Source organism: Colossoma macropomum, unplaced genomic scaffold (genome assembly GCF_904425465.1).
Source record: "Colossoma macropomum unplaced genomic scaffold, Colossoma_macropomum, whole genome shotgun sequence".
Classification (NCBI taxonomy): Eukaryota; Metazoa; Chordata; class Actinopteri; order Characiformes; family Serrasalmidae; genus Colossoma; species Colossoma macropomum.
Window position 1 is genome coordinate 29018255 of NW_023494805.1, and position 27983 is coordinate 29046237.

General features: G+C 39.5%; 1 protein-coding gene across 7 annotated transcripts in view; it reads right to left on the minus strand.

Moving 5' to 3' along the window:
* The window catches only part of si:ch211-200p22.4 (phosphatidylinositol-binding clathrin assembly protein), a 59627-nt gene extending 31645 nt beyond the window's left edge, over positions 1-27982 (minus strand). For 6 of the 7 annotated variants that reach the window (XM_036596349.1, XM_036596348.1, XM_036596350.1 and 3 more), the window contains exons 1-6: positions 26427-27982; positions 12757-12899; positions 2793-2868; positions 2553-2655; positions 957-1050; positions 603-714 (exon numbers count right to left, since the gene is read on the minus strand). In XM_036596349.1, coding sequence (XP_036452242.1) covers positions 603-714; positions 957-1050; positions 2553-2655; positions 2793-2868; positions 12757-12899; positions 26427-26556 — 658 coding nt within the window. In that variant the 5' untranslated portion in view covers positions 26557-27982. Of the gene's footprint in view, positions 1-602; positions 715-956; positions 1051-2552; positions 2656-2792; positions 2869-12756; positions 12900-17131; positions 17857-26426 lie in introns of all 7 variants that reach the window. The other variant, XM_036596345.1, reaches the window with a different exon arrangement.
* Between the last annotated feature and the right edge of the window lies 1 nt (position 27983).

Consider the following 27983-nt stretch of genomic DNA (forward strand, 5'->3'; position numbering starts at 1 on the left):
TCAGTTTTGTCCTGTTTCCAAATACAAAAGGGCAGCTCTTCCTGTAAACAGCTTCAAGTAGTGAAGACATCACCCACACCATGACCCTTTGTGTCACTGGTTCCTTGGTACTAGATCAGCCATTTTATCAGATGGAATAACACAGATTTTGCTGAGAACCATTTTTTTCACAGTTTAGTCACTGCCAGCTCTTTGCACAATGCTATCAGCCTGGGCTAATGTTCTTTTTCTGAGACAAGCCAGCCACCAAATGTTCTCCAGCTGCTGCTCACACAACATCATTGGACAGCTAAACGTTCTTGAAAGAGAGCACTAACTGCCCAATTCTGCGTATATAAGTGGCTGGCTATCGCTGTGATTGGCTAGCATTGCACAACATAATGGACTAAGTGGCAAAACAGGCTTGGAGACCTGGAAACAAACCAAACACATTTTAATATCCTCCTCTGTGTCTCAGCCACACATAGCTTTAGATCAGGCACTGGCTTCAGCACCTTGTGGGTGGAAAATGGCCTCACGTTGAACCCAGGGCTCACTCCTCAGAGACAGAGCATATAGAGAGAGGATATACTCCTCTGGCATCAGAAAGCAGGGAGGCTTACCCAGCAGGTTGATGACCCCCTCATTATAGGCAGCAAACAGACGGATGGAGTCTTTGAACAGCAGCATGAAGGCAGCGTTGATCACACCGTTAGTAAGCTCATTAGGGTTGGCCTGGAGAAACATACACACACCCACCCACCCAAATATCCACACACAAACACAGAAGAGATAACATAATGCTGTTTACAGATGATCTAGTAGGTAGAGACATTTGCTGAAGTGTTCACTTGTCAGGTCTCAAGAAGTCTACACAACAGTACAGAAAAACAAACTGAGAGGGTTTATACTTGCAGACACACACGTACACAGACATACAAATACACACATGTGCGTAAGAACGCACACACACGCACCTGGAAATCAAGCAGAGCGTCCAGCTGGTTCTGAATAATGGGCAGAGTTTTGATCAGCTTCTCTGTATTCATGGTGCGCATCACTCCATCAATACTGCACAGCGGACAAACACACATATGAACAAACAAATACACAAAAAACAAACAAACAAAAACGCACACCATGGCTTGATATCTCCTCTGTCTCAGAGGCTCACTCCTGCAAACAAACCACAAATGACTAGTCAGGGCCGTTTTTTCTGCTCGGCTCCACAGCACTGTTTCTCCACCCTCTCTATGGGGAGCAGAAAGGCTCTCACATATTTGCTCCTAGCCTTGGGAAAGAGCAACAACAGTGAATATCAGGGGAGCTAGAGGAGGGTCTGCACGTTCACTCACACTTAACACTGCAATGTGAACGCAAACGAGGGAAAATAGCTTGTGGTGACAATGGAACAGGGCTCTGAATAATGTGAGTCATACTCCAGCTCAAACTGAGCTCCCGAGAGGCAGAGCTTTACTCCCATCTAAGTCACAGCATTTAGATAAATCAGCCACTTGATCAGCAACTTGAAAGGCAACTTCATTAATGCAGTAACAAGCAGGTTTGCCTAGACTGCAGCCCACAGAGTTACAGGTGCCAAATTAATGAACTAAAAACACAGACCAAAATGATTTATGAGATAAGTTATAAGCAATACATATATTTAAACTTATAAGCTAAAAGCTTATTGCACTATGCTTGTAACACTGAGCTAAACCTGAGTTAGTTTGCTGTGGTGTGCTCATAGTTAAGATGCACTACTGGTGCTTTTTTTCCTGTTCCTGCTCATCAAACCTGAGAAAAAAAATACTGTGCTAAAAAATTCACATAAAATGTACCTTACCATGTAACTTAAGCACCTTTCACACATACCCTTTCACTCTGAAATTCAACGGTGATTAAACTGGAAAGGGCCAAGTGTGAACACAAGTTGGAGTTGAAAACCCAGCAAGACTGGGGTGGCAGTTAACTTGCCCAAGACCTAGTACAATTCCTGTGAAACTAGCAGAAGGACTTGTGTGAACAGAAGCAGACATTACCAGGAAAGTTGAGTAACATATTACGCCTCTGCTTTTACAGTCAAGCTTTTTGCAAGTGGAAAGAGCCTTGAGAGTACATTTTTTATGATTCTAGTGGAATATCGCTGGAGAGAAGGGGCAAAATACTGCTGTGTACTTTGTGTGCGAGTGGCTGAAACTGCACAACAGTGACACAGCATGGCCAGCAAAGCGAAACGCTTTTTGCTTCTATAGTCAGCTTCTATTGTTCTGAGCACAACACTCGTATTTTGTGCATGATGCAGAAACATACAATCTCTTGGCAATTCAAGTTGAGGACTTTCATAGCAAATGTGAATGTGTGCATCTCAGGAAAATCATTTTAATGAGTTTTTAACAAGCCTGAACACTATGTGTGAAAGGATGTCAAGAATGTATCAGGTTTTGAGTGCAACAGCACTATTACAGACAACAACCCCCATCTTACCTATATGTAGTCTTTAAGGCTAGACAAGTTTTTTTTTGGAATGAATGAATGAACGAACGAACAAAAGCCCAGACATTTGATTTACTAACCCTCTCTTCATCTTGGTAAAGTCCACGGCCACAAGCCTGTAGGACAGAGCCTTCTCATTCAGATACCGGCTGTAGCGCCTGATAAAGGTGGACATGTCATAGCCTGAGAGAGTGAGAGAGTGAGGAAGTGAGAGGGTGAAAGAGCATGAGACTGAGGAGGGGGGTGGGTGGGGGTTTAAATACAGTCTTTGTTTTCTTTTTTTAACAAAACCATACAAATTAGATGCCACTCCTACTTACCTTGCAATGCACCTTTATCAAGGAAATTGTTCAGATTGAAGAGAGTATTTCTTGAGGCCAGGTACTGAATGAAACGCTGCAAGACAAAAAAAAAGGAGAGACAAAGCAAAAGACTGATTACAATCAAAGCACTTAGACTGATGTTTAGTTACACGTGAAGTATAGCTGATGCCAGAGCAGTACTTTAATCTGGAATCTGACAAATGCTAAAACACTGCAGATAAGAGAACGCTCCCTGTTCTGGCTGAAATGGGTGCAGGCTGGAAAACCATGTGCAAGACCAGACTCACAGCAGGCTCAAGAGTCTGGGTTAGGAAAGGCGTGCTGGGAATTCCCAGAAAGCAGAGCCTGCTCTGCTTGGACTTGATGGAACACTGCATGATTATAGCCCAGCGATTGGGGGATTCACGCCAGGACAGTGATGTTCAAACAGAGACAAAGAAGTAAACGTCCCAAATACTTATCCTACTATAATAAGCCACAGCACCACAAATCACGCCCTCTCTCACATATATTAAAACAATAAGTAGGCAGAATACCCAATTTACTTGCCATACAGGGTCAGAATCCACTAAAGCAAGACTATGAGATTACCAGACAACTTGACATGTTTTAAATAAGTGTGTGATGATTTAGGTATGCAGCTTTCATAATGCTAATTGTGAAATGAGCCATAAGCATTACTTTGTAGCCATGTTAGCTTTGTAGCTCCAATGCAGACCTGAAGAAAAACCTCAGGACACCAAAACATGCCTACTGTTGGGAGTAGAAAACTGTAAATTAGATTTTTCCCTAAACTACTGCTTTAAGCGGTTGCAGCTCCTGATACCCTCCTACCTATTCATTTTAAAAGCTGAACAAGCACTCTAAACAGCTTTAGCTTTGTTAGGGTTTTATATAACAATATAAATGTAAACTTCACTCTCAAGGTCAAAAGATCATTGTAACCAGAAACAGAAGCAGAGGTGTGAAAAACAAACAAATCACACATCATTAACTGGATTTAGTGTAGTGCAGAGTAAATATTGAACAAAAATTGCTGTATTTATAGTTTGATATTTGTTTGATATTTTGATTTTTGTCTGTTCCAACTACCCAAACATCAAAAAATATATAATGCATAAAATGCATCAAAAATGCCTTTAAGTATTGTGATATTATATTTTTGTTTTGGTATCTTGACAAAGGGTTTCTATAAGAAAATGAGTACAGTAAAATTTGTATTTATTTATTTTTAATCCCAAAGAGAGATGGCATGAAAACTTGGTGACCAATCTGCAGTCAAGCAAAAAAGGCTTGCTGCCAGGGGCAAAAGTATTTCAGGGTCAAGTTAAAATTTCTTAAAATGCTTCTAAGCCCTTTTTTTCTGTGGGAAAACTCAGAGGCTTTTTACAGTGTAAGGCAATGCAGCTTGGCCATGTGAAATAACCTGAGGCTAAGAAAGCTTGGTTTCTTGAACTCCGCAGTAATTCAAAAGTCTCAGAGGGCCAGTTCACCTAACCAAGGTAAATTCAGCACACTCAGAGAAAAGTGGGCCTCTAGTAGAGAAACTGAACTTTAAACCTGACCTAAAGAAATCTTATAAGGTAACTGATGGCCGGAGAGCACTTTAAAGAGGGTCATGTGATTAGAGCTCAGAGCTCAGAGCCAAGTTCCCCCTTCACCCTTTTCACGCAGTTCCTGCGCTTGGTCAACCAGGAAAGACTATGTCTCAAACTAGGAAGTCATTACACACCACCTGACACCTCAACTCCTGGAAAAAGCCATCCAATGCCTTATTCTAACAGCGACTCCGTAGACTCATATGGCTGAGCAAAAATGGGAAATAACATTTTACCAGAGAACGTTGGCTTTTAGAGGACCAATGATTATGCCGGTCTTGCCTAAACTGCATTAACTTTGGTGCTGTTTCAACATTGCATACCATGTTCAGGAGTGTCCTATAGCTGAAATTAAACTTCCTGTGGCCTAGAAACCAGAAGAATTCGACTGGCTGCATTCACATGGAGATGGTCTGGACAGTAGGAGTCACTTGATTTGCTTTGTGGGGCTACTAATTGCTTAAATCAATGCATGTCAAAGCTGAGACATTTACATTTAAAACAGAAAAGGTTAGTTTTCAGGCTGTAAGTTAGCCGACATATTGGTTTGGCTGATATCAGCTTATTTTGAGGTTGTGCAGATTTATTGGTATAGGCAAAAATCAGAGCAATGAAATGAACCAATAAAGCACAAATATTTAGTGGCATGTTGTAAAGAATGAAGACCTCTGATGAAGAAAACTTTATATTACAGCAATACAGGCTAAACTGGTAAATCTGAAAACAGCATCACAGTTAAAATAAATCAATCAAAATGCATCTAAACCTAACACTGAGCATAACATTTTTTTTTAATTTAAAACCCTGATTGACAAACCAACAAACATAACTTTCCATGTGAGTAGAGAGCATATTAATGAAAACATCTGGTTTTGTACAGAACTGCCGTCAGTGAAGATTTGGACGAAAGACATTCTATTGGATGAAATTTGGTTTGAGCTAGAAGGCAAAATTTAAACCATACACAGCTCGTATGTTACAGGGAGCTAAAGTAGTTGAGGTTGAGTGAGAAACCTTTTATAGCTTGTGCAAATGACCAATACATGAAAATTATAGAAGCATTAAAAAAAAAACCACAGGCATATATTTTAGTCTAATCGTAAGCTTCTGTGCCACAGCAAACAGCATATCAAATTGTTTACTGCCTCAGACACATTCAGTACAGTTCATTTCCATAATGACACAGAAATGCCAAATGCGACTCATGGAGAGATCTAGCGCAGCAAACCGCAACGAGAAAAAGGTGCAAATGGACATGATCCCAAGTCCGAGAGCACCAGTTTGAGAAAGAATCCCCTGGATCAGGAGGACGTTCACTTAGGAAGACCCGAGCAGCAGGAAGAACCCTCAAGCTCCAGCACACAAATCAATAGCATAAACTAATGCAGCTGCCTTTGTATGCTCACTTTTATCCAGTCAAACTTGGGCTCAGCAACTCCAATCCTTCAACTACTTTTTATAACACCAAAGGCTAAAGGTACTTATTCAAAACAAACCTCAGTACCATAGGATGGATACACAGACAGATAAAAATCAGTAAGAGCACTGGAGTCTGTCCTGATAACTGTGAGAATAAACCTTGAATATTGACAGCATCAAACTGTTGTTCATTATTAATGCAGAAGGCTCGAGCACAACAGTGGCAAAGAGTTTTTCGCCCCTTAAGAAAACACTGATCCAAGATCAGATTTCAGCACCATCTCACAACTCTCGATCTGCATGTTGCCAATAAAATCAAAACCTGGGTTTTCGGGAGCACAGCTGTATGTGTGTATGCATGTAATTCCACACAGAGGAGCGATGCTCTTTTCTCTCAAGTTCTGAGGTTTCTATGGATACAGCACAGGCAACCAGCACAGTATAAATAAAAAAACAGGAGAAAAACACCAGTGCTGAAAGGAGACCATTTATTCTTAGAGAAATCAATTTATTCAGAGAAGTGGCATATTTTGTTGGATGTGGCTATTTAAAGGCACAATATGCACTGTAGCGTATATGCTGAGATATGAGACACAGAAAAGAAATCTGTCTTCATGAATAATGAAGCAAAAAGGCCAATTCATTTACCACTACCACTTCCACTTGGCAAGATCCATACTACAAAGAGAGAAACGCACACTTTTAGAGCAGAACTTTAATAGTCACGTCACATAATTTCTGAGGAATTACCGTTGTCATAATTAAGCTAACGCTCCATAACCAGATGAAAGGCAAATGGTCTGATTTATCCTGTTGCATATGTAGCAGCATTTCAAAACGACAGTACTGCATTATGCTATTTCCTCAACCTGTTGTTGTTCGAGTGGGAATTTAGATGGGTCTGAGCATCTTGGACACCAATAAATATGGCAACAAACTCAAATGGCTCCCTACATAGCAAACTATGAGTTATGAAATTTCAGCTATTGCACCCAAACAGCTCGCTATATGACCAGAAGGGAATTGTGCACACGTGGCTTAATACCAGATGACTTTGTTAAAACATCTTATGCACTGTTCAGGAGCCATTACTGTAAGACCTTGTGCACTGCACAAGGAGTGACTCGAGATTCAACCTATAGGTGGGTAACTGACCTAGCCATGCTCCAATCACAAATGTGTTCCTTCATAGCCACTGTTAAGGTTGGACAAGCTTTAGAGAACACTTGCAAAAAACCCACTCAACCTAACGTGAAATCAAAGTGATCTTTGTTGAGAGTCCGTATGTAACAGTTTTAAATACTGTGCTATGGAGCTGGACTACATCAAATCTAAATAGGAAGACACATGTTGCACCATGCTAATGTTAGCCTGATTAATCAGAAATGAAAATGATTTAAAATGTTATAAGTAGAGGTGTAACAATGCATGCCATCGCAATACAAAAGTGTGACTGTGCATCATGGAGAATGGACATTTTATTAATTATGTCATCTAATGTCATCAAATAATGACTAGTTTACAAATGATCAACACCAATCAACCTCACTCCAGCAACCGTCTTACCTCCCACGTCTAATGTTACTAGTAAGTGGTGCAGCAACAATATTGTAGCCATCATTTTTCTTAATTCAAATCGTGGGTCGAATTTGTACACCTACAGTACTTACCTACTCCACATTTAGATATTTTGACAAGAGAATTGTGCATTACATTTTCTATGTAGCAATAGCTGCCATGAAAGAATGCATTTGTAGGTAGAATATGGGAGACATATCCGGTGCATGGCCACTGGAGCCATCATTATGAGTAGTGTACAAATGTCAAAGATCCAGTTCAGTAAAGGGAAGCAATATTTCTCCCCAAATGTCATTTATCCCTCTCCCTTACTTATAGGTATTGATGAGCAGGCAGCAGGCACTTGTTTTCAACTCCGTTCAAGCATTCCTGCTCTGGAGGAGATAGAGGGAGAGAGACTGGAGGAGCATGACGAAGTGTGTGTTTATTAAAAAGGTAATTATTACCTTGGCTAGCTCACATCACTCAAACACAGCAGCCATTATGCAAACAACAGTGCTTTCTGAGCAAAGAGGAGGCACCAGTATTCAAATACAACACACTAGTGGAATGCTTAAATAAGCCCACTCTTTTGCATGGCCCACAAGCAGAGCCTATATTCGGAATAACAGCCAAATTACAACCCCCAGAGTAAACCAATCGGAATAGACCCAGAACCTTTCCATTGTGTCCATATTGCAAATTACAGCAGTCCTATGTCTTTGCGAGGGCTGTTAAAATCCACCCCAGCCACAGAATTAAAAGCTAACAATCAACCCTGAAGACCTGTTTTCCTTGGCTATATGTGTGTGTGAGGCAGCTCTCATTAAACAGTGTAAAAAGCAGGCAGTTATTTATCTTTGTAACACAAACACTTTATCTGAGCTCCCAACACAAGCCATACCCTCAAGTGATCCCTCAACACACACAGAGCTGTCAACACTCCTTGGCAATGATCAGTCTCCAATCTTCACACTTTCACACATACACTTGTATACACACCCAGTCAACCCCCACCCACATATACTTCCCTTATCTTCACTTTGTACTCCCCTCAGCCTGTTTCTTCTATGAGCTAAGACTGAGTGTGGTTATTTGAATGTATGGATATCTGGGCTCAATGTTCACTTATTTAATCGGGTAACAGAAAAAGACTTGAAGCTTGGTTTAAAAAAGAGTATTATTTTGTCTGCAGAACTGCAGAAATCAGGACACATGCAGTGAGCGGCATGTTAATGAGGAATTCAATCAATTTTTCAAAATTTCTGCATAACGTCATCTTTAAGATGTTAAAAAGACACTCAGATGAGTTTGTTGTGAAATTATGCATTGTGCAGAAACTTTGACTAATATTCTTTACAGAACCAGGGGATGAATGTCTACAATGTATGTAAATATTGCAATATTATTTGAAATCCAGTACGATCTATGGACACATCACGATTCTTCTGTTTTTATATGTAATGTTGATTATGACAAAATAGCTGCAAATCTGAATAAAGACACTTTCTTTTCCTACTATGCTGCATTACAGTGCCATCCTGTTACATCAGGCAGCATATTCATAAATCATTTCATGTAATAAGCTGAGATGTAGCTTTTAGAGGAATTAAACTCTTCAGACATCTGGTTCCCCTCACCACCACCGTGCAAAAATACTGACAATTCTGTTTCTCTAAAACAGAGCACTTCACACAAACCACAGAACGACACAGAACGATACAGAACGACTTTCTATACACCTTAAATTATTTAGAAATAAAAAAAATAAAGAGGGATATCCCTCTTTAAGCAAAATGGCAAAAACTACACAGAGCCGTATATGTAAAGATTCAAAGATGTAAAGAGTGTGTTGTGACACAGACCAAAATAAAATTTTAAATTAACCAAACAAACAAACAAACAAACAAACAAACAAGTACGGATCACCTTTTTGCCTTTTTAAGCGAATGTACTTTTGTTTTTGTTTATTATTATTCACAAGAGTATGAAAAAATCGTTGGTATATTTGAATCCTACTCATTAAAAAAGTGGATATTTGAATAGCACAATAGGGTAAAATGCCCGTCTGTACTACAAGCGTTTCCACTGCTTACACAGCCCAGTTCAGCCTAGTGTGCTTCAGCAGCTGCTTCAGTAGCAGAGGTCAAGCCTACGCAGCCACATGAGGGGCAGGGGGGTCCCAGTCTGAGGGCAACCGATTTGTCAACTACTCAACCCCATTAGAAGACCAAACAGCCTATTTAAATTCTGCTCTGTTCCTTTCTGTCGTTCTCCAAGTTATGTCATGTCCTCCATCATTCTACTGTCAGCATTTTCCTAGTCACTCTGCCTTTTCTTGCCTATCTCTCTCCCACACACACACACAGTCTCTCTACCTCTCTTTCCCTCACGCTGACTCTACCCATTTATCTTTTCCAGCCACCCTCATTCCCTCGATCCCTCGAGTGGCGTCACAAAAGCAAATTGTACATTCAGTATCTAGGCCACTGGTGGGAGTGACTCAGAGAGCATCTCACAAACACACACACCTCTCGCACGAGCGTGTCCTTATGATCAGCACTTTATCAGTGTGTCCTCCACCGCCGGGACACTGTCTGAGTCTACAGACGTCCTCCAGTTTGTCCTTGGAGTTTTACACAGTGCTGCTTCACGCCCGGTACCTGAGATCAGATTTACCAGCTAAATATCCAGCACTAGATTTCAGGTTTAGACAGCAATGCAGGCAAAAGGTATAGGCCACTGAAACTATTTTGGGCTGCAAAAATGCTTTTTTTTTTTGTCTGAAAGAGAGAAATGAACAAAAGTTCAGGGAAAAAAAAAAAGACAAAAATTAAACAGACCAACAACAGTGTTTGAAAATTTTCGAAATAATTGTAATGCCAATGAAAAAGAGTGTCAAATAGTGAATCAAAAAGTAGTTTGATCCCTTCGCTCTAACACGTTGCTAAGTGTAGTCATACTGAGACAGTTTTGTGCCAAATGTTTCAAATAAAATTCACAAGCAATATGTTAAATATTAAAATGTCCAAAATATGTTACAAACATAAATAGTGACTGTTAAATCAAACTTGAAATAAACGCTTTACTTGTCTTGCTTTCATTTCTTTCTATACGCTGATTGTTTTTTTTTGCTTCCGGAATGGCTCCTCTGCTTCTGAAATCTTTCTTTTGTCCTGCACTTTTGGCAAACTTTCATAGGGGCAGGTCAGAAGAGGGCGCTCACCTGCACTCACTATAGTCAACTGATCTGGAGTGACGGGTCTTTTGACACATAACCACTCAGCATAGACCACTCCAACACAGGGGAATGTCGTACTGAGTGCTGTCTTGGTGCAGCACTGCAGCAGCAAGTCCGACGTTATGAGCAATGATTGTCACATTCCTTTTAAATTATTAATGTTACATGTTTGGGGTCCTGTGTCAAACAACAAAACTGTTACTTTGGGCACTAAAGAACACCAACTTTGTTACTGAACTGGCTGTACTACCTTTCGAGATTAGCACTAGCAGCTGCTACCAGCCTAGCAATGTCCTCTAGGGCTAACTAGGCTAGCCATACTCACATGCAGGAACTAAACAGCCAACATTAGATTACAGTATTGATGTGAAGACAGTGATTTGGAGCAGCAGCATTCTAGAAACTGGCATGATCAAATAGAAAGCCTGTTTCAGTGACTGACACAACAGCCTTCATAAACCCCAGAATGTAATCGCCAACCACGACACGTCAACTTTATTCCATGACAGGGCTGTAGCTCACCAGTAACCAGCCCATAAAAACTGATTTAAACAGCAGCAAAGCTCACCTAGTTAGCCCTTTAGCAGACACTGCTAAGCTAGTTAGCACTACCAGCTACAAACCCATTTTCAGAAGCAAAAAATATCAGCAAAATTTTCAAATAGAAAAAATAAACAAAATGTTCAGTTAGTTATAAAAATGAGTGGAAATGACTTTTCCTTTCTTAAATACTTAAGATTTAACCGTCATTATTTGTTTTTGGAACTAATTTGTACGTGTTGACTTAACCTTTTGTTTGTGGATTTCATTGTTTTATCTGACACTTTTGGCACAAAATTAACTCCATACAGCTGCATTAAAAAAGCATTTGAATAGCAATGGATAAACAGTGTGGAGGTAGTTTATGGCTTCTGCAAGAGAAATTACTCAAGTGATTCATAATCTCTGTTCATGCGAAGTATCAGGAGACAAATAACACCCAATAACAGCTCCATCACAGTTCGATATCACTTGAAAAAACGACCTTCTCCTCAATATGCAGAATACAGGAAAGCAACAGAAGCCAAAGAACATCGCTGGTAACAAATGCCATCTCTAGCCACAGTTTTTGAATGACTAAAAATTCACAAATGACAATTCCAAAGTATAACTAATAACTAACAAAAAATAGGAATTTATTGCCTTGGATGACCAACTGTTCTCTGTTGTCAAGCGGCTACACTACATTCTACCTCATGCAGTGTAGGCTGAAACAGTCCTTATAACCTAAATGTGAATAGTTAGCATACTGCTGTAAGCTGTATAGACCAATATGTACATGCATCTGTTTTTTTTTAGAGATGTCATGAGAATCGATGATACATTAACAACATACCTTAAGTGTTGTAATGTTATCCTTATTTTAAAATATCCGTTATTTTTGTGTGAGATAGCTGGCATTACTGTGTAGTCAACTATGTTACCTGCAATGGCTAAATGCTAAAAGTGTGTTTTGAAAATTTAACCATTTAAACCGTTTATATACTACATACAAACTTTTCCTTAAAGGAAAAAAAAAGTGTTTTCGGTTTTCCATGATATAGACTCTTCAAATGCCTTCGTCGCACTTGCGGCACATCTCCCTGTGAACGACGCTTGTTCTCCGTGTCATAATTAAAGGTTCGGAACTGGCATAAATTGCACTGTTTTATGATAAACAATGTGTTGCAGTGGGTAGCTAGTTACCAATGGTCTTTAAGTTTGTGTATACAACAATTTTAATTACCGTTTTGTGTCTGTCCTATTTAGAAATTCATTTGTTATCATAAAATCAACATTTTAACTAAATTACACGAGTGGTTAAGGACTTGGAAGTGCAAGGAAACAAGGTTTGTTTCCCACAGACTTAGCAGAAGGTAGACTGCATGTGCACGAGGCTGTGTATTTAGGCCAGCTTGTTTAGTCAGTGTACATTATTAAGCAATGTGTCCACATGTAGGCTGCTCTCTCAGCTGCCATATATCATTAGATTGTGCATTTGTGAGAGAGTGTCATGCGAGAGAGAGAAAGAGAGAGAGAGAGAGAGAGAGAGAGAGAGCGCACCCATTTCATTATCATGTGCATCACCTCGCTAAAGTCCACAATATTGTGTGTGTATGTGTCTCACCTCATTGCCGTACATCATTAGGTGGTGTGTGGTAATGAGGGCTTTGAAGACCACCACCCAGCTGCTGTTGGCTGTCCGCTCAAACAGAGTATCGGCCAGCTGGGGCACGTTCACGTTCATCTCATTGGTGCAGTGGATCAGGTCTGGAATAAAAAACATGCACAACGCACGTCATTGAGGCAGCAGCTCAGATTCAAGGAGAGCAACAACTTCAGACGCATCATGATTAGACCGTACACACTCAAACATTCATAAAAAAACTTCAACAACGTTGTTCAGTAATTCATAAACAACAAGATGCAGCCAACCGCTTTCCTCATTCACACAAACAGAAGATATATAAGCAAGTATCACTTCCTCATGTTAATAAACATTATCCACAAAGAATTTTGAATAACAAACATGCTGTTGAAGTCTGTACTGGGATTTAAACTGTATAATATCTTGAGGGTATATTTACATGCATATTATTTGGTCTACAAGTTCACAGACTACATGTGTCATACAGACCAGCTACTGGATTTTTGACTAGCTGGAAGAAAATACAAATGCGTCAAAGCAGGAGCTTGCCAACACCTTCTGTGAAAGACAGACTTTAAAAGTACAGCAGAGCCGAATTTCTCTCAACGTGCGAAGAGAACTCGATATCTGGTATGCTGTCTCCACACTCCAGTCCTAGAGAGCCACAGCAGCACACAGTTTAGTGTTTTCAGGGCTCATAACCACCTCTCTTAAACAGGCCTGTCATGAATCTTGGGGAACGTTTAAAATTTAAAGCAGATTAAACAATAGTACTCAATTAATCATCAAACAAATCAATAGATTACTTAATATTTCTGGCTCCAAGGTGGAGCAACTATAAACGTTAGTTCTATCGTAGAGAGACTGCGATCAATTTCGATCCCCAGTAATGTCACAGCCATCCGTAGCCACAAGTCCAAGAGAGCATAATTGGCTTTAGGTGGGTAGAATGGCCCTCCCTATCCCTCCATCACTCAGTGAGACTCTACTTAATGTTGACATTTGCTAGCTGATGTAACAGAATTTGCAGTTAACTTTCGCACATGCTATCAATCACACTTCCAGCTCAGTATATTGTATGATAATCAGTATCGCATCATGCCAATATCTGCAGAAAAAGCTAAGTATATGATATCGAAAGCGGAAAAAAACCTGAATCTGATCCAGTCCTGTAGTAAACCTATCCTAAAATACCATTCATTGTGTGATGTTAGCTGCGTATTTGGCAGTAGAGTGTTTTGAGTAGTCCGAGCATGATAATTAGCATCTCACTCAGATTTAAAGAATCAGTTTAAAATACAGTAGTTTTTAAAGAAGAAACACTGCATTGGTGTTGACTGATACTCAAGATTTCAATATCAGTATCAATATCAGAAAAGAAAAAGTGGTATAATTCCCTCTAGGGGAGACCAAGTAAGCTGGTGGAACTGGACATGACAAATGTGGGAAGAAAAAAATAAGGTAAACCGCCCTACCAAAAACAAACAAATAAATAAATAAATGAAATCAATTACTAATGTAATAATCACAGGTGGCTGTGTGAAAATTTGGGGTATCTTCACAGTGGCTGTCTACGGGGTCCCTCAATGCACACTACATCTTTTTTTTCCCCATGCTCCGTGTTAGGAGAAGTACCTTCACTCACTCACACACACAACGCTCAGTAAGACTTGTCTGTGAGGGTCCTCTGGGCCCGCCCATTGTTTTAATGAGGAGCTCTAAACTAGTGCAGCTCCCGGTTGGAAAAATGACTGATCACAACCATCACCCAGAAGAGCGAGCACAACTCTAAACAGACTAATGTATTTAAAAAGTAGACAGGCCTATTAGAAATGTGCACTGCATCTGTGTCCTGTAAAGTATAATGAGACAGTCCAATATGGGTAACTGAGGAAACAACATACTGACAGACAGTTCTGGTTATAAATACAACACAAAATGAAAAATCATCATTTAATGCATGGACATCTAAATCTAAATGCATTAACAATCCCTAAATGTAGACTGCTTGCATCTTTCATTTACATTTCCTTACATTCACGTTATTAAATCATGCAGCTTAGTCAGGAGTGTGAAGAATTAAAAGGCATCTACATAACAATGTTTAATTTATAACATGGCTTCTCCATTTCTGTCCATCTCTCTGTGGCCTTGTACTGCAGTCCTATTTTCTCTCTCTCTCTCTCTCTCTCTCTCTCTCTCTCACAGTGCGAAGAGTTTCTGGGGGGAAAGACAAGAAAGAGAGGAGAGAGAGAAAAGGAGGGGAAAAAAGGCAGAGGATGTGCTGACTTAATAAGATACTTTTGGATGTTATTGATCACACAGACAGTTGTCTTAAACCAAGAGAGATGGGTGAAGCAGGGAGACAAAGAAAGAGAAAAAGACAGACAGACAGAAAGAAAGAGGCAGAGAAAGAGAGGGAAACAGAAACAAAGACAGAGTAAGGAAGAGAGAGAGAAAGAGCGAGAGTGTGAGAGCGATATGCATTCTCTGCACTACAGCACCGCTTGCAACATTGTAGGTAATCTTGTAGGAGTGATGATGCATGGCTGATTTCCCTCAGCCTCGGCCAAAGCCCTGAGACACTGCGCAAATCCACCATTCTCTGATTTTCTTCTTTCTCACTTTCACTCTCTCCTCACACACACTCACACACACACACACAGGAAGATAAGCCTGCAGCCCAAGGCAGTGCATTTCACACCAATGCACACACTCAAATATGCCCTCAGTCTCCATTCTAAAAAAGAGACAGATTAGGGATACAGAGAGCTAACTTTCTCTCTCCACACAGATATATGAACTGAGAGTACTGATACGATACGAGTCGACAAGAGCACTAGTGCTCGGTTATAAGTACCTAGTGCCAGAGATGGTGACTTAAGTCATTACACATGTTGAGTGACTCACACACTCAATTGGCAAATACTTGAAAGGCGAAGGACATCATCTAAATTTTCAATGGGGGTGCAGCCTATGTACGCTGCAGTACGACATGAGTAATATTTGCAAGTTGTGAATATTAAAGTTATGAAAACCTGGACAAATGGCCAGCTACTGGATTACTGTCTTTTATTTAAAAATAAATAATAACAATAATAATAATAATAAAGCTTTAATCTGTTGGACAGACCAAACCACTACTCACAGTAAAATAACTGTTGGCTAGCATGTAGTTTGGATAGCAAGTATACTAGCTAGCGCAATAGCTAATTTAGCTGAAGGTGTCAACTAATCTAGTTGATGTTTTAGTAAATTACAGATCACATTCCATTAAAGCTTACCAAAACTTCAGCTAGACTAGCTGTCATGCTAGCTGGCCAGCATACTTTCGAAACAAACTACAGACTAACCAACCATTTCATGTTGTTTTACCTTTACATGCGCTTACTGCATGTAGCACATCAGACTTAACGTTTTCTATAATGAAAGGCTTCTTATTTGAAGCCGCACTGAACTCAACAGGCTTTTACCAGGGGTTTCAGAAGACTAGAGACTTAACTTGCAAGCCAGAGACTCACACCAGTGCTCTGTTAAGATACTTGCTTTTCATAAGTAGCAACATTTATAAACGCACATCATCGTTGCGCAGAAGCAGCCATGCACACACAAATGGTATTTTCTGGGCTTCTTCTCTAGAGCTTTATGATAGAGGTTTGCACAGGACTGATTTTTCAGTCCCGCTCCCGCAAGATTTCATCCCACTTCTGCAGAAAATCTGCCATGCTACAACCTAAGCATCCAACCACTACAGACCCAAACTGCCTTTAATGATGTTTATTTTCACGTATTTGACTTAAGAGCACTTTGCACAGTTGTGGCTGACTGACTTTCCGTAGCCTATATTCGCATATGTACATAAACACGTTTATATAAACACACACACATACACACAGTAATTATTAAGTGATTATTATATCATATAGATTATGTTCATAAATTTGAGGGATTTCTATGAACACGTGTTGTCCCGCTCCCACCCTTACTGGACTGGCTAACAATTAAACTAAAAAGTTGACCCCATGCCGCAAGATGTGGTACATCCGCGGATAGACCTCTATTGTATGCCACTAGATTCATGCACAAAATACACACCTGTGATGTACACTGGCTACAATGCATCATTGTTTTAAGGCACATTTTATAGAACCGCACTGCTGCAATTTTATAACAACCATGACTAAGAAATAATATCAAATGCAGTGCTATGTGATTCATTTAATTAGGCAATTTTCCGGGCCGATACCTATTCAGTGCATGGGATCAGTAGTATATCCTAGTACACATAAACACATACAAGCTGCTCACTAAATGGGACACATTCCCTCAATACATTTGCATTGCAGACGCATACATGCATTGTGAACAGTGTGAATCCTGTCAACACACAGGCTCTCCCGCAGAGCGCATGTGGAGGTGAGTGCCCAGCAGCGCGTGACGAGTGAACAGAATAAGGGCACCGCCAGGAACCAGAGCACCAGCATGATGTCAGAAGGTCATCACAGCTCCGCACAGACTGGATCTGACCCCTGCCCGTGTTTCACAGCCTGGCGTTGTGTAGGTGCATGAGAGGAGCATTGTTAGACCAACACAGAACAGGCTTTCGAAGCAATTGTACCAGACTGTTCCTGATACTAGCCAGAAGAAAATTAATGGAAGGGACAACAAGCTATATAGCTGCAATATGCAAATGATGACAGTTTCTGTGGTTGTTTTGATCAGTCAAGCTATTCAAGTAATCTAATAAAATAAAAGTACAAAAAATAAAAGTACCTTGGTCAAAACAACGCGGGTGAACATTTTACCAGTGCATTTATAACCCACACAACACATCCAAATCAAAACACATAGCAAAATAATACTAGCATTTTGTCTGTATGTCCCAGCTATTATATTCTTCTTTAACTGGTGCTGGCTGCATTTCACTCTGATCTGAGATGGGTTTCACTTGTCCTTTTAGAATGGCTTAAGGAAAGGATATGGTAGAAAGGAGTTGGTTCTAAATGAGAAGTATAGGGTCAGTTCTGCTCACAGCTCTCCCTCATCCCTCAGAAAGACATTATGCAGTCTCAACAGCAGCTGAAAGCCAGAGGAAAGGTGGATAAGATAGAGTGCTGAATCAGTTAGGACACAAAAGTCTTCTAAATCACTATAATGTCTCAATAGTAAGATTTGAACAATATTTAATACTAAAATTGAGACAAATTATGCACACACACCAAGTAGTTAACCTTAAGGCAAAATGCAAAGCAGACATAATGTTTAGGCTTTTATGTTTAATCTAATAGCATCAACATTTACGCTATATGCAATAAATGTAAAATACCAGCACATTAATTGCAGACATTGTGACTGAATGATCAATTTTCTACAAATCAGTTCAGAATTTTCATATTGCTGCATTCCGAGAGATTACTGCTGTACTGAAACACTGATTAGTAAAACTCAGAAGAAGCTGTTTTAAGCATTGCTGTGCACTACACTGCACCTGTGAGTGATCAAAATAAAAGAAAAAAAATTCAGCCTTCCAGACAGCTGCTAATGCTGTTTTTAGCAGAACAACTTATCTATGCATGTCATTCCATTATCTATAGATAACGGTGTCATACAGTATCAGAAACCCCATAAGCAAGTCTATGAGATTATTTAAGAGAGAATACCACTGAATTTTTTTTAAAATATCTGCAAAATTAAACTGATAAGCTATAAAATAAAGTCATTCCAAGTGTTTTGATGCACAATGCTCTGTTCTAGATAAACTACAAAACTGTTCACATTGGTGAAACCTAACATATTAAAGCCTATAAAAGGTAACTCACCCAAAGCTAATTACATAAAACGGATATGAATACTTTGTATAAATGAATGCCTAAAACATGGTAGTGTAAGGTTTTGGCCTAAAATCTTTTTATATCTATTCATGGTGGACACAGAGTATTATAATGCAAAATGCATATGTATAATGCAAAATTATCAACAGTACATATAAAACTCAAGACACATCTAGTTTCAATGGTCATTTTGGACAGTAAATAAAATGGTTATATTTGCTCTGTAGACATGGAGACACCTGGTTCCTATCTCCACCACTGTACAGAAATCTGCCTTGGCAAGTTACTGTACAATGAAACATTTCACATAACACTTTTGATATTTACATCTCAACGATTTAATTATGCAGACATTTTTTTAAATTACTGAAATTTCCTTTCAAGGCTTTGACATGTGTTAGTTATTTGTCATGCAGAGGTTGGATACCACGTCATGTCTTTTTGAGCATATTTGGGATAAGGGGTGAATTGTGTAAATGTGATTTTTTGCTGAACTAATTATTTAAGCTCAATTTTAGTCATCTAAAAATAAAGCACATCTAATTTTAGCACATGCCAGAGCACTGCAACACTGCACTAGCTGAATGATGTGTGAAATTACACTCAAGCAGCTCAGACTGTGACACTCCTCAGCAGTGCTTGAACTAGGGAATCAATCAGGATGTGAAATGTGAAGAACAGGAAAGCTGGCAAGAAGCCTGTGGTGCAGAACCTCTGAATAGAGAGCGAATGAGCACGTGGTGCGTCTGTGTGCGCTCGGAAGTTGACCAGGTGGCCAGACGGTCTGCACCTGGTCCAGCTGTCCACCAGAATTCTGCAGCTGTCACTGACCTCTGGAACCAAGACATCCAAGGAAGCTAATTACGGTCCATCACAATCACTAATCACCGGGCCACAGATCAGCTACACAAAACATTCAGAGCCAGCTTCCACTGCCCCAATCAGAACTGAATTTATGTGCAAGGTTGTCATTCATTCGAAACCAAAAAAGGCAGAAATCAACAGTTTAATTCTAAAAACTGCACAGTGCTGCAGACTGATTTTTTTGGACTGGGTGTGCAAGCTGTCAGACGTAGTGCACATTTATTTAGAATTTTTTATCTGTTCATTATGCAGGCTGTATGCAAAAGCATTAACAAGTCCTTAACCTCCTTCATTACTACAGCAGCTATGGAACAGAACTCAAATCAGTCAGACAGACCCAACTCATAAAAAAACCTTAGGGGCTACGGCACAGGACTGATGAATAATAAAACAAAGGTAGGAGAGAAACAAATAAAGATGATGTCGATTTAAAGGAGTAAAGGGGGTGAGGGGGTGTCATTTCATGGGACTCTGACTGTTGAGATCATATAAGCTCCTAGACCTGTTGGACTGTTCTTGTGCTGCAAAAAATAAATAATAATAATAATAGTAAACAAAATAAAATTTCTTACCTCCAGATCATTTGAGAACAGACAAAGTGTTTGAGTTTAATGAGTGCCTTGACTCTAAGCAGCTGTCTGCTTCAATAGGTTTTTGAAGAGGGGATGCCAATGAGAATGCTTTTCCAAATACAAGCCTGTGTTCTCGGTACCTTGGGAATAGCCCTGGAACCACAGATGGCTTAAAATAGCTAGATTCCTCCTTTTGAGGGCTTGTTTGCCGTCTCCGTCTACCCCTCCTCCCTTTCCTTCTCCGCTGTATGTCTGTGAGCTGGGAATACGGATTTTGCCAGATGATTTCACTAGCCTGGTCTTGCTGATCTGAAAACAGTTTTGTGGTTACTCTTGTAATGGTTAAGCTGAAGATTTAAGTGAGCAAGACGGCTTCAGATCAGTGCAAAACAAGCACAAATATGATGACGAGGGCATTTTTGTGAAAGGCCAGAGCGAGATTCCTGCACAGTGAGCTCAGCGACATGGCTCTGTGGAATACCACAACCATTCCCCAAATCCCATTCTCACATGTCCTGCTCTCCCTCTCTCTCCATCACTGCCTCGTTATACTGCTCACTCTCTTCTTCCTTTCCCTTTTTTCTTCTTCCTTTGTCTCCACAGTTGTATGCATCTGCCACTACAGTAGTAAATTCAATTAACAGAGATACGCATGCATATCATTTTGGGGGTTAAAAGAGGCAGAATTGTCTCGCTTAAAAACAAATATTCGTTTTCCTGAAATGTCCACAGATATGTCCACTGTAATCCCTTTACTGAGACTTTGCAGAGCAGTCAGCAGTGCATCGCAGCCATCTACATAACCCACATACTGTCTGGACAGAGTGCTGCAGTGAGGAACTCTCAGTAACCGACTAATGTGATGATATTTTTAATTACCTGAATAATCTAAAACGCTGCTGGTCCAAATTATCTTGGAGCTTTTTCTGTTTAAATCAAATTGTCTTGGAGCTTTTTTGGATGTAATTAAATGGTAATTAACATACAACAGAAAAACTATTACTCAAAGCTGTAGTCTCAGCACAGTGTACTGAAAGAAGACTTACGTCTTACTTGTGACATGACTCTACTGGGCCTCATTACTAAGAGAACTCCAATCACTCCAATGGACTTAAGTTCTTACTCTTTAAAACATGCACCATATTTAATAAAATATGAGCAGACATTTAATTTGGCATCAGTGTGAAAAACCATTTTGCTAAACTTTTTTTTTGTCTGATGTTAATATACTTCCACAAAACCAGGAATACTAACAACAAATGTATGTTTCACTTCAAAGAAAAATGTGCTCAAACCAGTGTAAATACATTTCATAAGTTAGGGGACAGTCTGAAATTTAGCATGATTGAGAACATTTGATCATAATATCTAAACTGGACCTTTTTTCTGTAAAGCAGTTGCCTTTAAGTCTATGTCACTCCACACCCACTGACTGACGGGTCAACACCGTCCTCAACAATCCTCCCAAACCACCACATTTGATTGCCATGGAAATATCATGAGGCCATATACACACAAAGCATACCAGCGTCAGGAAACTGACTCTCGCTCACAAACGAATGAATAGCAGTAATACTAGCTAACTAGGTAGCTAATGAGATACAATGACGGATTAAGAAACAACTGTTCAGGTACATTGGCTAGGCTTGACCTTTGTACAGTATCTGAGGTATAACCACCAACATTAGACACCTGTGTCTGAGATGTGCTAGAAAATGGTTATGGGATCATATGGTGGCACGAATATACTACATTTTGGATTAGGGGTGGACAATATGCCAAAAGAATATCACATCATGATACTTGCATTTTTTACAATACGCAATATGGATCACAATATTTTGACATACCAACAATTTTTATTCAACACTTCAGATGCTGTGCTGCACTAACTCTGATTTTAAAAGCCTAATTATACTTCTTAAAGATACATGCGATCGGTCAGTAATCTTTAGGTACTGACAACAACGACAATGTGCTCAGAAAACCATATGATCAAGATGACATTTAACTGTTATTACTAAAAACGTACTTATTGCCCACCTCTGTTTCCAAAATCCAACATCCCACAGGTTGTAACCCCAGATCTTTTCAAAGCTTAAATGATGAACTGTCAACAGAGTAAAGTAGTTTACCCTCAGGTGCTTTTACCCTCAGATTTGTTAATTTTGAATTATCTGGCAGATTTAATTTTGCACATAAGTCATGTTAAAGCTTCTCACATGCTTGATTTTTTTCACAACCAGCAAGCTGCTAGTTGCTGAATGGAGTACAACAAAGAAAACACTTTTTTCCCCATATTCATCAAAAGTTTTTAGCAAATCATCAATCAGCAAGATTGTGGTGTAGAGGTCAACTGTAGTGGAAAGACACTCCAACAGGCAATAGCTAATATTCATTTATTTTATCAGTACTCTATGAGGTCAAAAAACAAGTTGTTTAGTCGGTTTTAACTTTATTTTTTGCATATACATAAAAACTACTGAAAGGTACAGGTCAAAGATTTACAGTAGGAGAGGTGGGACTGTACGAGGTACAAAATAAGCCAGCAAATGCAGCCAAAGGACTCGTGCCGCTATAAATACCCCAACGCTTGGAGCATGCGAGATACAGAAGCACTGCATGTTCCACACAGGCAGTCTCCTATCAGCAAACTCGGAGCCAGAGACAGTTTTTACACTGATCTGAAAGCAGTCTGGTGACTTATGGCATAACATTAGGGTTTACAATTCGTGTACAGAAAACAGGTCCAAGATAAGGGCCTAGAAAAGGCCAATCTCCACCCAGAGCAAGTGTGCTCGCTTTGTGGGAGAGGTCAGAGTACAACATCTGTTTGTTGACTCAGTGAAGCTCAGCACTGTTTGATCAAACAAGAAAGTAAGGCCGCACTGTGACAAGCGTCATCTGATATTCTATGATTTATACTTATTCAGCCATGTTCTTTTTGAGATCTACTGACCAGAGGTACAACTGTACACACATTGGTTTGGCTCAGATTATTTCAGCCAAACCTCTAGAATTTATAAGCAACTTCAGAAAAACGCCGAGTCACTGGAGTGCGGGAGGGTCCACAGCATAAAGCCCCACCGCCCCCTGCCCAATTTTCTTTAAAAAGATGTTAAATGAAAAACGCTCAGAAGAAACTGAGGGTCGTATCAGCAATTTAGTTGTATATTTTTCTTTGTTTTATCTTTTCGATAGTGTATTGGTATCAATACATCCTTATTATTGTGTACAATACACTTAACACAGAGACCTTATCAGCCACTCAACATGCTAGTCTGCTGAGAATAAGGATGCACTAAAATATCAGAATCATGTCGGTATCAGCAGTTATTTGCTCAAAAAAAAAAAATGACTGGACCGATATTTCAAACCAATATTTGATGACCTCATGTATTGAATAATTTTAGCGTACTCTGGAAGAGCACCATGTTTAGGCCACACTGACCTACAGTGCAAAAATATCTGTTTTATTCATGTTTGTAATCCTCTACAAATAAGTGTTAGTAGGTAATAAGTGGATCTAGTACTAATTTCTACATTTTGTAAATGTTTACATATTGGCATTGGTATCGGCAGATAGAGATGTATGAAAAGGTTTAAACACCCATCGTCAATGCTTTAAATATGGCTTTTTTTCTGCAAAACGCAGTGCACAATTTCCATTTATTTGCTGAATTTAACATACTGGTGGAAAAGAAAAAAAAACATACAGCATAATATGCCATAGCATTTGCACAGGCCACATCTGATGCTATATTTCTTCCCCCAATATACTAAAACTGTGCTTTTAAATGTGCAGAGGTGTGTTCTCTATAGAGGATGTACTTATTTTCACAATTAACAAAATTATTTGTTTGGCACCCAAACGTTTGCACATCAAAAATATTTGATACTGGCATCAGCAACTGGCAAATTAACACAAGCAGGTTAACTGGCAATGCATTCCTTCCCACATGCTTCAGTCTTTGCCCTAACTGACCTATGTTAAAGTGAATTTCTGTTCAGGACAAAAGAGGAAGTTTGTGCCGCTGGTACATTTAGTAGTCTTGCTTCATAGGTATGACAACATTAGCAACAGGGCTTAAATGTCACAATCAACTAAAATCAATGAAGTCAGCAGCACAATGAAACCAAGTCGTTAAACCACAAAACAGGTGACCAAAACAGGAAATGACCCTTTGTTTAGCTCTTGCCGAAAGCAAAATGCACACAGGAACAGATAACCTTACCTTCTTACAAGCAGTATTTACAGGTTCTAACAAATTTAGTAATATCAGGCAACAAACCAGCCTGACACAACTCGGAGTAAGAAAAATAACCAATTCTTGATTCTATCTTTGCATAGATTCTGCACAGATGCACAAAATATAATAATTTCTACACAGATTTTTAAGTGTAACTGAAAACAGTCACCAATATCAAACATTTCTGATGAAAACACTACAGGCTACTATGTGTATTGTGTGCAATGTAACAAACAACAAAAAGATGCAGTTTAAAAATGCAGTCAACTTTGTTGTTTTGTTTTGATACTCATTACAACGTAAAACCTACAGAAGTGTTTATGTTGGAGGTAAACAAACCAAGCAAGTTGTGACATTGCTGTTTATTAGCTAGGAGCCATATACCAGTTTCAGCCTATTTTGTAAGTTTTTTTTTAACCTCATACAGAGCAGAAATAAAATGTGGGTTAACTGTACTTGCTCAAATGTTTTGTTATTACCACTCGTTATATTTGTATAGCGTTACTGCTTTGTTGGACTGTTTGCTTGTCTCCACCATGATGAACACAACAGTGACGACTCTGCTAATTCACCTGACTTCATCATCCAACATCGAGGGGTGTTCACATGGTGCCTATTGATGAGAAACTCATATTCCATTGAAAGCAGAAACAGAAATAAAAAACAAGAAATCATTTTAAAATCACATCTCGGCACTCTGAAGCAAAATTGAACTGAATTGCGAATTGCAACACTCGCTTATGTCCCTCTGAAGCTCTCCTTTTGTATTATATAACTATCACATAAAGAATGAGTGTGTGCATCAGCCTGTAATTGTGGGAAGCGTTTGTTGGAGGCATTAGTGACTCACTGATGTGGTGAATGGTGTCTGCCATGACCTTCATGGTTTCTCACACTTCTGTTACAGCGGTTTGGACACAAAGCACTACAGTTGGACTTAATTCTTAATTTTTTCTTTAATTCTTTTTAGACTTAGGAAGGAAGAGTAATGTTAAAAGAGCATGACAGATGTCTTTCATTATTCTTGAGACAGTAGACTGTGGAGTCTTTTTAATGCATCCAATTTGCTGAAAGAGAACTAAACAGTAAATCTGCAACGTTCAATATTCAAGTCAACCATACTGGAAAAGGAACAATTCACCATAAGGAAGGCAGTTATAGGAGACGTTAAGTAGCCTTAATGATCCAAAAAAGCTATGTATGAAAAGGAGAACATGGATCATTATTCTCTATAATGCTCAAACTTTCACTCAACATTCATATCCCAACATTTGTGAGGGGATGCCAGTCGAGTATATTTGAGGGCCTTGACTCAAGTGAGATTTTTAACTCTGTGAAAGCACTAGTATAACAGCAGGGCTGTAACAATATGCTTTTTTGGATTCTACACAATTTTCAATACTGGGGTCAAACTTGATTTTTAGTATTTTGTGTGAAAAATTCCTTGAGCCTACAGCGCTTTGACAATATACTACATAGAAAATGACGTGTTATTTCAAAACAAAATATCCTTGTGCAAATCAGTGATCTGTGCCACTGAGCTACAAACAATACAAATTAGATAAGATGCACCAAGGAGTTAGGGGTGGGTAATATGACAATTTTTAGCATTATCATAAACATTTACACTGTAAAATGTTTTTTCTGAGCATACTGTGGATGTTGTCAATACTTGAAGAGCACTGACCAAGTGCATGTTTTTCAAAAAAAAAAGAGCATAATAGGGACTATTTAACTGATCTTACTGCAGTGTGAAACAATGAACAAAATCAGTGTACTCATGGCTTTGATAGTACTTTTAAATTTGACATTACTAGGACTTGTCTGTACCAACTTATCAAACCACAGAACAACGAAACACTGCAACTCATATCCTGTATGATGAAAGTAGTGTGGTGTTATCCCAACCCAGATGCCGTGTTTTAATCCTTATGGTGGAAAGATGAAAAGAATGAGAATAAATGAGCAAATAAGAAACATTTAAAAGAGAGTGGAGGCAGTTCTAAATTTCGATACAGCTTCAAACGTTCACTTCGCCGATTTCTCAATACTGTATTGAAATCGTTACAGCCTTGGCGCACCGGGCAGCCAACATCACAGCAAACACAGTGAGGACGCTCTTCTGTACTCACAGTCGAGATGCTTCTTTTTGGGTCCGCTAACTTCATGCGTTGTGGCTTTGCAGACGGCTTTGCTGATCGCGGATCCGGTCATGCTGTGCTGAGCCGCCGCGATCCGATCAGTGATGGATTGGCCTGACATCTTTTCTTCTTCGGCTTCAAACCACCACAGTTAATTAACGAGCACTCGGCTGAAACGGTTCTCTCTTTAACAAACGCAGTCAGCTGGTTAGCTAACTAATGTAGAAAAAGATCTCGAGTCAGTAAAAGTGACTGACTTATAAAAACGCAATTAGCTAGCTAACTAACTAGTTAATATTGAGCTGGCTACCAACACGGATGATACTCGTATCCGCTTATTATGCGCGATGAGTTGTAAGATACGTTTCGTAACAAAATATATTCTAGCTAGCTAGCTACCTAACCTAGCTAGTACAAATGTTGTCGCAACCGGCTAACTGATTAACTTAGCTTCTGTTAGCTAATATAACCATAACAGCATTCAAACCAAGTACATGTCCTAATACTGAAATCTGAGCATATAGGAACATTACAAAATGACATAGCTAGCTATCCGTCAATCCAGATCAGAGGACACTGAGGAAAATACCACGTAGACCCAAGAGAAAAAAAGCTTAAAGCAGGACGTGAAAGACGAAGCACGCTGGTTTAAACAAATCAAACAAATCCGTTTGCCTTTCTTTTTCAGCTACAAATGCTTTAGTTATCTACAAACATTAGCTAGCTAGCAACTGGCATGGATTTCCTGGTAAGAAAAAAAATGCATAGACATCATCAAACTAAATCAGCACCAGTAACTTGAAAGAGGATAAGCGCTTTAGCAGGCTAGCCAGCGTTACTCCAAAAACGGTCGTCACGTAACGTTAATCTGTTCTGTTCACAAAAATACGAACTAACGTACCCGGCAAAAAGTATCATTTAATTACACTGTAATGTTAGCCAAATGTCTAAAGAGTTTAACTAACAACTTAACCGGCTGAGACGAGTTGCATTTGTAGGCTAATTAGCTCGCAGGTTAGTTACCCAGATTACTAGCACGCTCGCCCTGTCTGGACAGACTGTCCCAAACTCTTTTACAGCTGTAACGTAACGTTAACTTGCTGAATACCAGCAGTGAGCTGTCGGGCTAGCTAAGACTGCAGCTATCTTCACAGTTCGCTGACAAATGCGACATTAAAAAAACGGCGTCTCATAACCGGAAAATCCGCCTGACACGAAGACAGAAAAAACTGAAAGTGTCAAGCTTTTGCCAAGTTGCAGTCCAAAACTAGCTAACCTGGCTACAGCTTACACGTCTAATCCTATTGAAAGTGGTTAGCCCCTGAATGCTAACGTTAGCTAGCGTCTCGTCCGAATCAGGCAAAAATTTAATCCATCTGTAGGACCGTCATGAGAGAAAAAACTGCGGGTTTAAATCAATAGCTGGCGAAAATTACGGCGGGGAGTGCTTTTGTCAGCTCCCCTCCAATACCATTCGTACTGTCGGCTTTTCGTTATTCCGGTTTCGGAAGAGTGAGTGTACTGGAGCAGTTGTAGACAAAATGGCTG